Here is a 17195-nt window from a genome sequence, read left to right on the forward strand (position 1 = left end):
TATCCAACAAAGAGACAGGCATAGCTGGGGCCCATACGTGTGCCCATGGCTACCCCTTTGGTCTGGAGGAAGTGGGAGGATTCAAAGGAGAAATTGTTAAGGGTGAGGAGCAGTTCAGCTAAACGAATGAGAGTGTCGGTGGAAGGGTACTGTTGGGGACGTCTGGAGAGGAAAAAACGGAGGGCTTGGAGGCCCTGGTCATGGCGGATGGAGGTGTAGGAGGATTGGATATCCATGGTGAAGATGAGGCATTGGGGGCCGGGGAACGGAAGTCTTGGAGGAGGTGGAGGGCGTGGGCGGTGTCTCGAACGTATGTGGGGAGTTCCTGGACTAGAGGGGATAGGACAGTGTTGAGGTAGGTAGAGATGGCTGTCCCCTGGCTGTAACCCACCTGCCCTTTTATTGCATCTGTGGTGTGACTACCTCCCTGTAACTCCTCTCAATAATCCCCTCCACCTCCCAAAGTTCATCCAGCTCCAGTTCCCTAACAAGGGGTTTTTCGAGGAGCCGGTGTTGGGTGCTCTTCCTGCAGATTAAGTCAGCAGGGACACTGGTGGTGACCCTTATCTACCACATTCTGGAGGAGGAACGTTCAGTTGCCCTAACTGCCATTCCCACTATTCTAAATTACCAAAGAGACTGCAGGAAAATAAAGAATAAAAAAAGCTTTTTAACCTTACCAATCCAGCGCACAGAACTCTCTTTTTTTTGGGTGGGAGACACTACATAAGTAGCATTTTGGGTAATGCAACACCCAAATATATTACTTCGCTTATTCGGTAGTCCTGTGTCCACACCTGCTCAGCGTGTGCTTCGCCTGTTCATGAGTTAAGTATTCAAATCAGTGATTCACCTTCCTGTCAGCCCCCCTTGTCCCACTCTTCTTGCTGCTGAAACAAAAATGGAGTGCCCCAACCATCAAGGTAAGCATTTGAATCGGTGATTCACCTTCCCATCTACCCCCAGTTCACGCTCCCGCTCTTCCTGCTGCTGAAACAAAAAAACACGACACACAGATGAGACGAGAGTCCTTCATGGTAATCTCAGCCAGTGTGGTAATTGAACTCATGCAGTCGGCATCATTCTGTATTGCTGACCAGCTGTCCAGCCAACTGAGCTAAACAACCCCCTTGCAACAAGACCATAAGACAGGAGCAGAAATTAGGCCATTCAGCCCATCAAGTCAGCATGCAATCATGGCTGATAAGTTTCTCAACCCCATTCTCTTGCTTTCTCCCCATAAACCTTGATCCCCTTAATACTCAAAAATCTATCTATCTCAGTCTTAAATATACCTCAATGACTTGGCCTCCACAGCCTGCTGTGGCAATGAATTCCATAGATTCACCATTCTCTGGCTAAAAACGTTTCTCCTTTTCTCCGTTCTAAAAGGTCTTCCCTTTACTCTAAGCCCAGGTCTTCAAGTCCTAGTTTCGCCTACCAATGGAAACATCTTCCCATCATCTGCTATGTTCAGGCCATTCAGTATTCTGTCATCCTTCTAAACTCCATCAAGTATAAACATAGAATATTCAAATGATTCTCATATGTTAAGCTTTTCATTCGTGGGACCATTCTCTTGAACCTCTTCTGAACACGTTCCAGGGTCAGTACATCCTTCCTGAAATATGAGGCCCAAAATTGCGCACAATATTCTAAATGTGGTTGATCAGAGTCTTATAGAGCCTCAGAAGTACATCCATGCTTTTATATTCATGTCCTCTCAAAATAAGTGCCATCATTGCATTTGCCTTCCTTAATACTGACTCAACCAGCAAGGGCCAATGCTGACTTTGTAAAACATTTGGAAAGGGATGAATAAAATCCTTCCATCATGACATGGGATCATCCTCAACACCTGCCCCTTTGTGTCTTTGCAGAGCTGCCACTCATATTTGTGCTGAAGCTGGAGGACGTGTGCGTTCAGAGAGACGGCTCCATCACCCTATGGTGTGAACTCAACAAGGTGAAAGGTGACGTCATGTGGCTGAAGGATGGGAAGGAGGTCCGTCCCAGTCGCAAGCATGTCATCCGAGCTGAGGGGCGACTGCGATCCTTGACCCTGTGCAAAGCAACACTTGACGACGAGGGTGAATACTCGTGCGAGTCTAAGGATGACAGGACAGTGGGAAGAGTGTCCGTGAGAGGTCTGTGCTGCCTTGCCTTTTGTTTGACCCTGTGTCCATTTGAAATTATGGAGTACCACCTACCACCTTCGAAACATTGTCCATCTCCATCTCTGTTGGAGGGGTCCCTGTGTCAGTGACACTCCTCCTCTTTCTTCCCAACTAAGAGAATATCAACCCAATTTACTCAGCTTCTCTTCCTTGTTTCATCTTGACTGTCCTGTCTTCAGTGCCTCCAGAATCCAATTGTGTCATTTATCATCCACGCTCTGTAAATGTGGCTTATTCCAAATTCTTGCTGTTTGTCTCCGTGCTTACCCCTCACCCTGTTTGCCTATTACCCCAAGCTCTCTAACATCCACTAGCTCTAAGTCTGACACAGCCCAATTTCAAATCCCAATTCTTGTTTGCAAATGTGTCCATGTACTCCCCTCCCCTTACTCTGTAATCTCTCCCAGATCCACAACCCTCCTCTAATTATGGCTTCTTGAGCACTCCCAAATTAATTACTCCGCCATTGGTAGCCTTGCCTTCAGATTGCTGCTCCCCGAGCTCTGAAATTCTCCCCCTAAACCACTCTTTCTCTTTCCTCCTTCAAGACGCTCCTTAAAATATGTTTCCTCGATCAAACTTGTAATCATCTTTCCAGTGCCTCCACTTGTGGCTCAAGGATGCATTATGTTTGCTAGCAACTTTTGTGAATTATCTTGGGACATTCCAGAATAATAAAGGGGCTACACAAATGCAAATTGCCGTTGTAACTTTCTGACCCGCAAGCGTGTTTCCTCTCATTTCAGTTCCCCGGGTCGTGGAGTTCATCTCCGATCTCCGCAGTATCACCGTGCTGGAGGGAGATGACGCTAAGTTCAAGTGCATGGTGTCCCCGGAGGATGTGAGGCTGTCCTGGCACGTGCATGGCCGTGAAGTCCCACCAGGCAGCACGAAATATGTGACCTCGCGGAATGGTCTGTGTCACATGCTGCTGATACAGGACTGCCAGCTTACAGATATTGGCCAAGTGATAGCAGAGGCTGAGGGAATTGTCTCCACTGCCAACCTTCAGGTGCAAGGTAGGTCACAACCTAGGGTAGGTGGGAAGTACATTTAACATTGCCCGACAGACCCATATTTGCCTGATTCACCACATGGGTAGGCTTGGGGATAGGTTGAGGCTTGTACCCCTGTAAAATATTCTTTATTGATGCACGTTGTAGAGTAATATATTGACCCTGGGCAATATGAAATGAATAAGAAGGTTCTCTTTCTTTGGAATTTCAAAAGGGCTAAAGTAGTGCAGGTGTCAGACACCATTTTTAAGGTGAGAGGTCATAGTTTTAAAGTGGAGGTTTAAAGTGGAAGTACATTATAAAATGGAGGTTGACTCCCTGTGGGAATTAAAACCAAACCACCCAAAAGTAGCACCTTGCCCTGTAATCTGTAAAATAGTGTGAAAAGTGGTGTAACCTGCTTTTCAGCAACTTGCAGTGGTTAAATAATGTAAATCCCTAACACTCACTTTAAAATCAACAAGTAATAATTTATTTATCTAACTCTTAACAGTGAACAAATTAACTAAACTATTAACAAATCGAATAAATCCCTTCCAACTACTAACAATTCCCAAGTGAAATAAGATTCTAATAGTATGCTGTTCCAATAAATACAAGTCCCACTCATATAACAAAAAATAGAATTTAGTCTGTCAAAATTATAGCCAGGTTATGTATCTTCCAAAATGTTCTGTGCCTTTGTCGATTCTTTTGTCAGGAATGCCATCTCTGTCGCTGGTACCATTGTTACTTAGATGGTGCCTTCTCTAATACATAGATGAGATTATGAGAGCCAGTGATTCTCTCTTTCAGGGCCATTAGCTCTGGCAGATGGCAACTAGCTCAGGGGTCTTTGTTCAACTGCTCCCTTCTTTTATACCCTTGATGACACGTCAGTATTTCTTACGGTAGGATGGGTCCTATGTTGTCAATTTTGAGGAGAAAGTTAGGTCTGCAGATGCTAGAGATCAGAGCTGGAAATGTGTTGCTGGAAAAGCGCAGCAGGTCAGGCAGCATCCAGGGAACAGGAGAATCGACGTTTCGGGCATAAGCCCTTCTTCAGGAATTCCTGAAGAAGGGCTTATGCCCGAAACGTCGATTCTCCTGTTCCCTGGATGCTGCCTGACCTGCTGCGCTTTTCCAGCAACACATTTCCACCTATGTTGTCAAAACCATCAGGTTTAAATTTAATAGGTTTTGGTATCTAAGTGGCTGGTTCAAATTGATTGGCTAAATTCAAAAGCCTGTTTTCTAGGTAAAGACGGTTGCTTGGCCTGCTAACTGTATGGCCTTTCAAATACATATGTTTCAATTTGGATGCTCTCTGTGTTCCTGCAAACCCCCAAGCTGCTGCTCACAGACATCCATTCCAAATCTCTAAGCACTGAAAAAGCACCACCTTTTAAAGGGATTATGCAATGCTTCTCCCTCCTCCCCAACCCCAGCACTTTACAAACACCAACTTCACAACAGATGTGCAAAAGAAGCAAGGGTGGTCCAGGAAAAGCTTTTTCTTAGCTTGTTTGACTGGATGACTGGTTTGCAATGCAGAAGGATGCTAACATGTGGGTTCAATTCCTGCACTGACCGAGTTTACCATGAAATGACACTGTAAAGTCCCATCTGCTCCAAAGGTGTGTCTGAATATATCTGAGCAGTTTAATTAGGCTTTTGTGGTGTAGTGATAGTGTCTGAGGTAAGAGACAAGTTTGTAGGCATAGAATAATATCTTGGCACAGGTTGGTTAGAAAATATCTCAATCTTTTTCCTCATCTGAGGCCTTTACTCTTTTTTTAAATTCATTCGTGGGATTCATTGCCTATCCCCATTGCCAAAATTCATTGCCTATCCCCATGAAAGAATATTCAAAGGCACAGAGGTGAGGGACCGTAGTAAATATGGTGAGACTGTAGAAGCTCAGAATGGAGAAGGTTAAGACTAAACTTAATGGATCTGTTCAAACATTATGATGAATTTTAATAAGATTAAATGAGAAACAGTTTCCCTGAAGGAGAGTCAGTGACCAATTGGCAAAAGAACTCCAGGCAGTGATTAAACCTTTCCATCTCTCTCTGCTCTTGTTTAATTGCATCTAAACAGTTACATCTTTGACCATGTTTTCAATTGTGGTGTTTACCCACATGATCACTGGTCAAATACCATCTTCTGCTATTTGCCACTTCCATTGGTTTGTAGTACTCAGTAAGACTTTCTTTAAAGTAATTCACCTTCACCAGTCCTCTTTTAGTTTTGCATTGTATTAGGTTCAATAGAACATAGAACATAGAAGAATACAGCGCAGTACAGGCCCTTTGGCCCTCGATGTTGCGCCGATCCAAGCCCACCTAACCTATACTAACCCACTATCCTCCATATACCTATCCAATGCCCGCTTAAATGCCCATAAAGAGGGAGAGTCCACCACTGCTACTGGCAGGGCATTCCATGAACTTACGACTCGCTGAGTGAAGAACCTACCCCTAACTTCAGTCCTATATCAACCCCCGCTTAATTTAAAGCTATGCCCCCTTGTAATACCCGACTCCATACGCGGGAAAAGGTTCACACTGTCAACCCTATCTAACCCCCTAATCATCTTGTACACCTCAATCAAGTCACCCCTAAACCTTCTTTTCTCTAATGAAAACAGCCCCAAGTGTCTCAGTCTTTCCTCATACGATCTTCCTTCCATACCAGGCAACATCCTGGTAAACCTCCTCTGCACCCGTTCCAGTGCCTCCACATCCTTCCTATAGTATGGCGACAAAAACTGCACACAATACTCCAGATGCAGCCGCACCAGAGTCTTATACAACTGCAACATGACCCCAGGACTCCGGAACTCAATCCCTCTACCAATAAAAGCCAGTACGCCATATGCCTTCCTCACCGCACTATTTACCTGAGTGGCAACTTTCAAAGATTTGTGTACATGGACACCAAGATCCCTCTGCTCATCCACACTACCAAGTATCCGACCATTAGCCCAGTACCCCATCTTTTTGTTATTCTTCCCAAAGTGAATCACCTCACACTTAGCTACATTGAACTACATTTGCCACCTTTCTGCCCAGTTCTAAAGCTTATCTATATCCCGCTGTAACCTGCCACATCCTTCCTCACTGTCAACAACTCCTCAGACTTTCGTATCATCCGCAAACTTGCTCACCCAACCTTCTAACCCCTCTTCCAGGTCATTTATAAAAATGACAAACAGCAATGGTCCCAAAACAGATCCTTGCGGAACACCGCTAGTGACGGCACTCCAAGATGAACATTTGCCATCAACTACTACCCTCTGTCTTCTTCCATCCAGCCAATTCCTAATCCAAACCTCCAACTCACCCTCAATGCCATACCTCCAATGGGGACATTGTAAGGTTTGTTCTGTGAGTATGACTGTGTCAGGCTGTTACTTGACTAGTCTCTGAGACAGCTTTCCTAAATTTTACTCCCCATTTGTAAGGAGGACTTTGCAATGTGAACAAGGCTGGGTCTGCTGTTGTCATTTCCGGTGCTTAGGTCAGTGCCAGTCGGTTCGTGTTTTAAATTCCACCTTTCCATCCCAGCTGAACAAGAATCTACCCACCTTTCCCTTAAAAGTATTTAATGACCCTGTTTTAAATGTCAAAAAAGTTGATGGGGATCAGCCCTTACTCCAGTGAGTTCCCCAGGAGAAAGTGAAGACTGATGATGCTGGAGATCAGAGTCAAGAGTGTGGCGTTGGAAAAGCACAGGTCAGGCAGCATCCGAGGAGTGGGAGAATTGACATTTCGGGCATAAGCCCTTCATCAGGATTCCCAGCCACATGCCAAGCAGCACTCTAGGAATGTAACATTCTGTCCTCTGTGCCCTTTGAGATTCTGCCTGACATTTCCCTCACTTCTGGAAGAAACAGCAGCATTTCCATGTCATCCATATTGGCCTGATTCATCTTCTCTCCTTTAAAACAGAACTCCACTACCACCAGTACCTTCATTTTCAGATAGTATTCCTTACAGCTCCATGTTTTAACTCATTATTCTTTCATGAGACTTATGTGATGTTGAGATCTGAACGTTTATCTGAGAATGTAAAAAGTTCATCTTGCTGACGTAGGACTGCTTTCTGGTGTCTCACGTCTGTTTCTAGTTGGTAATTGGCAAAAGATGGCACAATTACTTTTTAAAATGAACCACAATTTGAACTACACTTAAGTCATTGCAAGTCAGAAGTTTTCACACATTCGAGATTTCCAAATTATACTGTTTTTATTTTGTTAAATGGACAGCCTATCAACTGATTTCTTTGCTGGAGTAATTATTGCAGACCTGGTCCCTGGGGTCACTTTCACTAAAGTACAGTCAACAACAGAAATATTGGCATTTGGCACAGGCACACTTTGCCAGTTCAGTCAAAAGAAGACTGAGGGTATGGCCTTATATCAGATAATCACAATCACAGCTGTTAAAAACATCAGCTAAATGACAGTAATGTCATGGATCCATCACCTGTTAGTTCTATCTATTTGGAGAAAGTGAGGACTGCAGATGCTGGAGATCAGAGCTGAAAAATGTGTTGCTGGAAAAGCGCAGCAGGTCAGGCAGCATCCAAGGAGCAGGAGAATCGACGTTTTGGGCATGAGCCTGAAGAAGGGCTCATGCTCCTATGGTCAGACTATGGTGTTTATTCAACAGTATGCTTTCATTGTCACCTGAGGGTGTATATATAGTTCTCCTGTCTATAGCAGTCATGCTGATGTCAATGGGATTAGTCCTCTCTCGGTGTTTGATGACAGACTGTTACTTGATCATAGACAGAGTATGAAAACAGGAAGTAGCCAAGCCTCTGAAGGAAGCAATCACTTTTGCCATTGCTTATGAGATTCTCTCCACTGGCCTGTGTTGATTATGCTTCTTTGGAACTAACCAACTCTCAGAATCAAGTGAAGCCTACATTTTGCAGGTAGGAGGCTGTGCAGAAACCTCAACAAACAATAAATCTCATGGAATAAAATCTAAACTTGGAAAACTCTATTTCAACAAATGACAACAAGAAGGTCAAAACTAATTGACTTTATCAAAATAACCATCATAATTATTATGTTATTGGTGATCACCTCGTAACTAACTTCAGTGAAAATAATCAGCGATATGTCTTCATAATTTGTAGCTGCAGGTTCAGTGCTGGTGACTGTTTAGATCATCTTTGTACGTATGATACATAATCAATTTCTCAGATCAGAATAAAAGATCCTACGGTATCATGGCATCTTTTGAAGAACTAACCTCTGCTGAACCATGTCACCAGTCTGTAAAGGAGATTGGTCAAGTATATGTAACATGACCATCTGGAGAAGCAGATTAATGGCCATCTATTTTTGTGGATACTTTTGTGAATTATCTTCATTATGAAGACTTAGTGGAGTTCCAACCCTCAGGAATGGATTAGCAAAGCAGAGGTGACATGGCAGCATTGGTGTGAGAAATTGGTGCCATGTTCCTAACCTCCCTACACTCCAGGCCCTGGACCCTGAAGCTACAATCTGGGTTCCCATGCCCCTGCAGAGTTAGTTTAAACCCCGCCCAAGAGCACTAGCAAACCTCCCCCCAAGGATACTGGTGCCCCTCAGGTTCAGGTGTAGACCATCTTGTTTATAGAGGTCCCACCGTCCCCAGAAAGAACCCCAGTTATCCAAAAACTGGAATCCCTCCCTCCTGCACCATCCCTGTAGCCACGCATTTAAGTGTTCTCTTTCCCTATTCCTTGAATCTCTATCACGTGGCACGCCAGAGACAACAACTCTGTTCGTTCTAACTCTGAGCTTCCAACCTAGCTCCCTGAAAGCCTGTCTAACATCCTCGGCACTCCTCCTACCTATGTCGTTGGTGCCAATATGGACCACGACTTCGGGCTGCTCCCCCTCCCCCTCCAGGACCCGGAAAACACGATCAGAGACATCACGTACCCTTGCACCTGGGAGGCAACAAACCAAACGTTTATCTATTGATTAGTGGTAGAGGATACACCACTAGTTGTTGCATGTTCCGGGGTTTAAATGTTTCAGTAAGAATAGGGAAGGCGGTAAAAGAGAGGGAGGTGTGGCATTGTTGGTCAAGGAGAGATGTTTAATGAGGGATTCGTCTACTGAGGTACGAAACAGGAAAGGAAGGATCACCCTTGTTGGGAGTTTCCTATAGGCCTGTGAGAAGTTCCAGAGAGGTAGAGGAAAGGATTCCAAAGATGATTTTGGATAGGAGTGAAAGTAACAGGGTAGTTGTTATGGAGCTTTTTAACTTTCCACATATTGACTAGAAATGCTATAGTTCGAGTATTTTAGATGGGTCAATTTTTGTCCAATGTGTACAGGAGGGTTTCCTGACACAGTATGTAGACGGGCTAACAAGAGGCAAGGCCACATTGAATTTGGTACTGGATAATGAACCAGGCCAGGTGTTAGATTTGGAGGTAGGTGAGCACTTTGATGACAGTGACCACAATTCAGTTATGTTTACTTTAACGATAGAAAGGAATAGGTATTTACCGCAGAGCAAGAGTTATAGCTGGGGGAAAAGCAATTATGATGTGATGAGGCAAGATTTAGAATGCATAAGCTGGGGAAGGAAACTGCAGGGATGGGCACAATTGAAATGTGGAGCTTGATCAAGGAACAGCTACTGCGTGTCCTTGATAAGTACATACCTGTCAGGCAGAGAGGAAGTGGTCAAGCGAGGGAACCGTGGTTTACTAAAGAAGTTGAATCTGTTGTCAAGAGAAAGAAGGAGGCTTATGTAAAGTTGAGATGTGAAGTCTTAGGTAGGGCGCTTGAGAGTTACAAGTTAGCCAGGAAGGACCTAAAGAGAGAGCTAAGAAGAGCGAGGAGGGGACATGAAAAGCCTATGGCGGGTTGGATTAAGGGAAACCCTAAAGCTTTCTATAGGTATGTCAGGAATAAAAGAATGACTAGGGTAAGGTTAGGGCCAGTCAAGGACAGTAGTGGGAAGTTGTGCATGGAGTCCAAGGAGATAGGAGAGGCACTAAATGAACATTTTTCTGTAGTATTCACACAGGAAAAAGATAATGCTGTCGAGGAGAATACTGCGATACAGGCTATTAGACTAGATGGGATTGAGGTTCATAAGGAGGAGGTGTTAGCAATTCTGGAAAGTGTGAAAATAGATAAGTCTCCAAGAGCTAGGCTGAGAGGTGGCAAATGGAGTTTAATGTAGAAAAGTGTAAGGTGATTCACTTTAGAAAGAGTAATGGAATACAGAGTACTGGGCTAATGGTAAGATTCTTGGTGGTGTGGATGAGCAAAGAGATCTCGCTATCCATGTGCATAGATCGCTGAAAGCTGTCACCCAGGTTGATCGGGTTGTTAAGAAGGAATATGGTATATTAGTTTTTATTGGTAAAGTTTTGGAGCCATGAGGTCATGTTGCAGCTGTACAAAACTGGTGCGGCCACATTTGGAGTATTGTGTACAGTTTTGGTCGCCGCATTCTAGGCAGGATGTGGAAGTAGTGGAAAGGGTGCAGAGGAGATTCACCAGGATGTTGCCTGGTATGGAGGGAAGGTCTTTTGAGGAAAGGCTGAAGTACTTGAGGCTATTTTCATTAGAGAGAAGAAAGTTAAGAGGTGACTTAATAGAGACATACAATATGATCAGAGGATTAGCTAGAGTGGACTGTGAGAGCCTTTTTCCTTGGATGGTGATGGCAAACACAAGGGGACATAGCTTTAAATTGAGGAGTGATAGATATAGGACAGATTTCAGAGATAGGTTCTTTACTCAGTGAGTAGTAAAGGCTTGGAACGCCCTGCCTGCAACAGTAATAGATTTGCCAATTTCAAATGGTCATTAGATAAACATATGGTTGATAATACAATAATGTACGTTAGATGGGTTTCAGATTGGTTTCACAGGTCGGCGTAACATCAAGAGCCATAGGGCCTATACTGCACTTTAATGTTCTATGCACTGTGTAGAGCATCTACAGAATTGGTATTATCCTTCAATAACACAATAGTAGTATAGCTGGTTTGTCACATAAAGCGATGCCAATAGCATGAGTTCCTGAACCGGCTGAGGTTACCGTGAGGTACTCTATTCAAATCCCACTTGCTCCAAAGATGTGTCAGAATATAATATATCTGAGCAGTTTGATTAGGATGTTGTGATGCAATGGTACTGTCTCTGCCTCTGAGCCATAATGCCCAGGTTCAAGTCCCATCTACTCCAGAGATGTGTCATAACATCTCTGAACAGATTGATTAGGAAAATATCAACAAGGCTCATTGCACAATATCAGTGAGTGCAATACATTAGGTCAGGTATAATGGTTAGCATATAAGGCAATTGGTATAGATCCAACTGATCCTTCTGAAAACTCAAGCAGAACTCCTTCCTATTGGTCTGTGACATCAATAGAATGGATGGAGCCAATTTACTTTGAACATTAACCCCTTCAGAGCCAATACCTTTTCGACAATATTAATCACTTATTTGTAATATATCTGTAAGAGGCATGGAGTCAAATTTTATTGGCTTAGTATCTATGAAATGCCTTGGGATGCTTTGCTGTATCCAAGGTACTACATAAATGCGAATTGTTGTTGGTGTCCCACAGTGGAAATGAGTGGCAATTCCTGTGATTGATCTTCCTCTACTGACCTCAAGAAGCCCACAATCCTGTTGTAGCCCTGGTGGATTCAGGACAAGAAAGAAAATTGAGGTCCCCTGTTTATAATCCACTGATCTTTGCTTGAAAGTGTTGTGTGATTTAGTGAAAAGTGTTCAAATAATGTGGCAAGTGTAAAACTGTCCATTTTGGCAGGAAGAGTAATAAGAGTTTGTAGAGCACTGAGATGGAGAGGAATCTGGGTTTTCTTGTGTATGAATCTCTAAAGGTTTGCAGTCCCATACTGCAAATAATCAGGAAAACTATTGGAATGTTGTGGTTTATCACAAGGGGATAAAAGCAGGAAGGCTATACTTCAGTTATACAGGGCACAGGAGTACTATGTACAGTATTGGTCACATTATTTAAGGAAGGAAATACGTGTTCACAGGAAGTTTACTAAGTTAATACTTGGAATGGGGGGTTGTCCAATGGAGACAGACTAGACTTGTATCCACTCCAGTTTAGAAGAGTGAGAGGCAAGTTAGTTGAAATAAAATGGATCTTGAGGGGTCTTGACTGGATGTTTCCTTTATGGGAGAATCCAGAAGCAGGGGCCACAGTTTAAAAATACGGGTTGCCCATTGAAGACAGAGATCAGGCTAAATTATTTCTGTCAGAGGGTTGTGAGTTTTTTAGAACTCTTACTGAAAAGGTGATGGAAGCAGAGTCCTTGAATATTTTTAAGGCAGAAATTCTTGATTAGCAAGAGGGAGGGTTGACGGGAAAGTAGTGTGATGGTGCTGTTACTTTAAAAAGGTTGTTTTGTCCTGGGTTTTTTTGGAAAGAGGTTGTAAAGGCAATCTAGATTAACTAGCTGCTGAAGATGATTTAAGTAAACAACTTAGAAAGCCTTTAGGTTTTGTTTAAAAGCTGGAACAATAGAAGCAGCTTGAATGCGAATGGCCAGCTCTCTCTCACCTGGTTTTTTTCAGCTGTCAGAAGCTACTTGGGGTCTCAGAAGATTTTCGAATCTTCAGAGAATGATTCCAAGCTGCTACATTCTCTAGAATTTCTCTTGATTTTATTCCTTCTGGATTGGAGAATTGCACATAAGAATCTGTGTCGGAATTTGCCTTTCTGCTGAGAGGTATGTTTATGGGGTGTTATTATATTGGAAATGGTGAGGACTTAGAGATGCTGGAAAGTCAGTCAATAAAATGTGGAGCTGGAAAAAGCCCAGCAGGTCAAGCAGCATCAGAGGAGCAGGAGAGTCAATGTTTTGGGCAGGACCCTTCATCAGAATTGGGGAAGGGGAAGGGGACTGAGAAATAAATAGGAGGGAGGGGTGGGGCTGGGGGAAAGGTAGGTGGAGTGGTGATAGATGGATAGGTAGGAGGTAATTGAGATTGGTCAATCGGAATTGTGGAGCAGATAGTTGGGAGGCAGATGGACAGGTTAGGTCAGGTCAAGGGATAGGGCGGAGAGGGAGAGCTAGACTTGGGATGAGGTGGGGGGGGGGGGCGTGGGGAGATTTGGAAGCTGGTGAATTTTATGTTGACGCCGTAAGGCTGTAAGCTCCTGAAGTGGAAGATGAAGTATTCTTCCTCCAGTTTGCATCTGGCCTTATTTTGACGACAGAGGAGGTGCAGGAAGGTCATGTAATTGGTGAGTGGGAGGGGGAGTTGAAATGGCTAGCAACTGGAAGGTGGGGTTGATTGGAGCATGTAGGCCATTGATGTACCCTGAACCAGTCCCTGGGTTTGCACTTGATCTCTCCAATATAGAGAAGACCACATGGGAAAACAACGGATGCAGTGAATCAGGTTAGAGGAAATGCACGTGAAGGTTATTAAATGCAGGTTATTGCATTGGAACAGTTATTTAGTAATTGATGCTGTATCTATCATTCAGTTAAGTTTTCCAATAATTAAGTTATTCTTAATACCTCTTTTTATGGTTCATATTTTAACTATAGTGTTTAAATAAATTGTGTTCTGCTTAACGTCGAGTAATTTGACCAGTTGCATTACATTTGCGACACGTACTTCACATCTGTCTTCAACAATAAGAAAAAGTTATGATTAAGATTACCCTCTTACTACATTTTGACAGGGTCTGGTCTGGTCCATAGCAGTAGAGTTAACCAATAAGCCACGATTTTAATGAACAGTGGAACACAGTCAAAAGCTGAATGACCTACTTCTATTCTTGATGTTCATCTGTTCATGTATACAATGAAAACGTAGGAATAGCAACATTTGACAGGTAGATAAAATCAAAATACTGCAGATGTTGGAGACGTGAAATAAGGACAAAATGCTAGAGAAACTCAGCAGGTTCAGCAGCATCTGTGGAGAGATGAACAGAGTTATGTTTCAAGTCTGGTAGGGTTCTTCATTGGTGTGTGGTGGATTCAAAACATTAACACTATTTCTGTTTCCACAGTCACTGCCAGACCTGCTCAGTTTCTCCAGTACTTCCCGAAACGTCGAATCTCCTGTTCCCTGGATGCTGCCTGACCTGCTGTGCTGTTCCAGCAATAAAGTTTCAACGTTAGTTTGATCAAGCCTAACACAAGGCTGAAATGAGGAGGAATTTGTTCTTTCAAAAGATTGAGAGTCTCTAGAACTCCTTGCCACATAGCTGTGGGGCAGAGTTTTTGTGCATATTTAAGGCTGAAATAGATTCCTGATCAGTAGTGAATTGAAGGTTATGGGGAAAAGGGCAGGAAATTGGACATGAGGAATGTCAAATCAGCCATGATCCTATTGAATGCTGAAGCGGCCTATTCCTGTTTCTATTTGTTACAGTCTTATGGTCTAAGAACAGGATGATCCAACTGTTAACTGTCCTATGGATACACAGAATGAGTGCAGACATAGAGTGGAAGCTTGCAGTTGAAACAATAGGAGGAGGATGATGTATACTCCGTTTTTACTATTCCTGCAGAGACCCAGGTTGTGTTCACCAGGAAGCTGGTGAGCGTGGTAACAGAAGAGCGGCAAGATGCTACTTTTGAAGTAGAGGTAAGCAATGAGTCAGCCGAGGTCCAGTGGATGAAGCAGGGAGTGGTTATCCAGTCCAGTCCAAAGTTCATTCTGCAGCAAGACGGCAGGACCAGGCGGCTAATCATATGTGACACTGTGTTCTCTGACCGAGGGAATTACCGCTGTGAGACCCTGCATGACAGAACACAGGCCAAACTCATCATTGAACGTAAGTATAGACCTGGTTTAAGAAAAGCACAAAACAAAGGAGGGAGTTTTAATCTGTGTCTACCCCTGTGCAGATCCTGTTGTTGGAGCGTTTGATGGAAACAGTGTAGAGTAAGCTGTATTCTGTATCTAACCCTATGCTGTCCCTGTCTTTGGAAACAATGCAGAGGGTACTTTACCTTCAGTTTCGAAGTCTAGATGGAGCATAATCTTTGGTTTAAAAGAGTAGAGGAAGGTTCAACTTCAGTTTGAAAGACTAGCAAAAGCTTCGCTTCCTGCCTAACTCCGTCCTGTTCCTGTCCTGGGAATCTTTGGGGACCTTTATTCTATATCTAACCCTGTGCTGTCCTTGTTGTGGGAGCGTTTGATGGGAACTGTGTAGAGGAGCTTTACTCTATGTCTAACCCCATGTATGGGTGTTTCTGTGGGTTTGGGTGATGATTAAAACTGGTCTTTGTTGAGGGTGATACCTTGACGGCGAGATGAATTCAAAGGAACAAGGAACAAAGAACAGTACAGCACAGAAACTGCCCCTTTGGCTTTCCAAGACTGCGCAGACAGTTGTGGATAGTGAAGAGGATTGTCAAAGGATACAGCATGATATAGATCAGTTGGAGGCAGAAAAATGTTTAATCCTGGACAAATGTGAGGTGATGCATTTTGGAAAGTTAAGTACAGGGAGAAATTATACAGTGAATGGCAGAACCCTGAGCAGTATTGATATTTGGAGGGATCTTGGTGTATAAGGTTCACAGATCACTGAATGCAGCAGTGCAGGTAGATAAGGTAGCAAAAAAGGCCTATGACATGAAGGGCTTTAGCCAAGTTCAGTAACCATGGGGATGGCCTCAACTGGGACCTTGGGTTCATGTCACACTACAGGTGACCCCATTGCACTATACACACACAGACACTCCTACACACACACAGACACACACACACATTCTCCTACAGACCCAGACACTCACGCAGACCTTCTCTCATATGCTCACACATACACCCCCATGCTCTCACACACACCTCTCACAGACTTATACCCCTATACACTCTCTCTCTCTCACTCTCACACACACATACAAATTTGTGGGGTGAATTTGTACTTGCAAAATTACATTTTACTTTGCTCAAAAACTGCATGAATCCATGTATGATTCTGTAAATCTGTTTTTTAGACGAGAATCAGTCTGACCATTGGGGCACAGACAGTCTCACACAGGGCAGCTCACACCTTCAATGCATTATCTGGGCTGAAGTGACACTTGAGAATGTAACTTTTAAAAAAGTTTTGTGATTTACATATGAAAGAACTGAAACCAACATGGTCATTCTAAAAGATGAGAGACTTAAGAAACAATCCAGGTCATTTTTAATATATAATTTCAGTTACATCACATTGTAAACTTATGCTATAAATTCTATGTCTTACGATGATATACTCCACAACCACCTGATGAAGGAGCAGCACTCCAAAAGCTAGTGCCTCCAAATAAACCTGTTGGACTATAATCTTGTGTTGTGTGATTTTTAACTTCCTATTCATCCGGGTGCTTCTTGAATGCTGCTATTGTGTCTGCTTCCACCACCTCCTCTGGCAGCACGTTCCAGGCATTCACCACCCTTTGTGCCTCGCACATCTGTATCCCCCAGTAATTGACCCTTCCACCCTGAGAAAAACTTCTTTCTACTCTGTCCATACTGTTCACAATCTTATAAACTTCTTTAGGTCACCCCTCAACCTCCTGCTTTCCAGTGAAAACAAACCCAGTTTATCCAACCTTTCTTCATAGCTAAAATTCCCCCATACCCAGCAAAATCTTTTCTGTACACTCTCCAAAGCATCCACAGCCGATTTGCTGTATGGTGCCCAGAATTGTGCGCAACATTCCAAGTGTGGCCTAACTAAAGTTCTATAAATCCACAGCATAATTTAGCTATCCTTATACTCAATGCCCTTTTCAATGAAGGCAAGCATGTCATAGTTGAGAGTGAAGTGCTGGAAAAGCAGCAGTGTATAAACAATGACTGCAGATGCTGGAAACCAGATTCTGGATTAGTGGTGCTGGAAGAGCACAGCAGTTCAGGCAACATCCGAGAAGCAGTAAAATCGATGTTTCGGGCAAAAACCCTTCATCAGGAATACAGACAGAGAGCCTGAAGGGTGGAGAGATAAGTGAGAGGAGGGTGGGGGTGGGGAGAAAGTAG

At 43.5% G+C, this 17195-nt stretch overlaps 1 protein-coding gene across 18 annotated transcripts in view; it reads left to right on the top strand.

Annotated features, from left to right (window-relative positions):
* Positions 1-17195, top strand: part of obsl1a (obscurin like cytoskeletal adaptor 1a) — a 297489-nt gene that overhangs the window by 216428 nt on the left and 63866 nt on the right. For all 18 annotated transcript variants that reach the window (XM_043694326.1, XM_043694325.1, XM_043694341.1 and 15 more), the window contains 3 exons: positions 1881-2147; positions 2924-3196; positions 14728-14994. In XM_043694326.1, the coding sequence (XP_043550261.1) occupies positions 1881-2147; positions 2924-3196; positions 14728-14994 (807 nt within the window). The remainder of the gene's footprint in view (positions 1-1880; positions 2148-2923; positions 3197-14727; positions 14995-17195) is intronic.

This window comes from Chiloscyllium plagiosum, chromosome 7 (assembly GCF_004010195.1).
Source record: "Chiloscyllium plagiosum isolate BGI_BamShark_2017 chromosome 7, ASM401019v2, whole genome shotgun sequence".
In the NCBI taxonomy this organism is placed as follows: Eukaryota; Metazoa; Chordata; class Chondrichthyes; order Orectolobiformes; family Hemiscylliidae; genus Chiloscyllium; species Chiloscyllium plagiosum.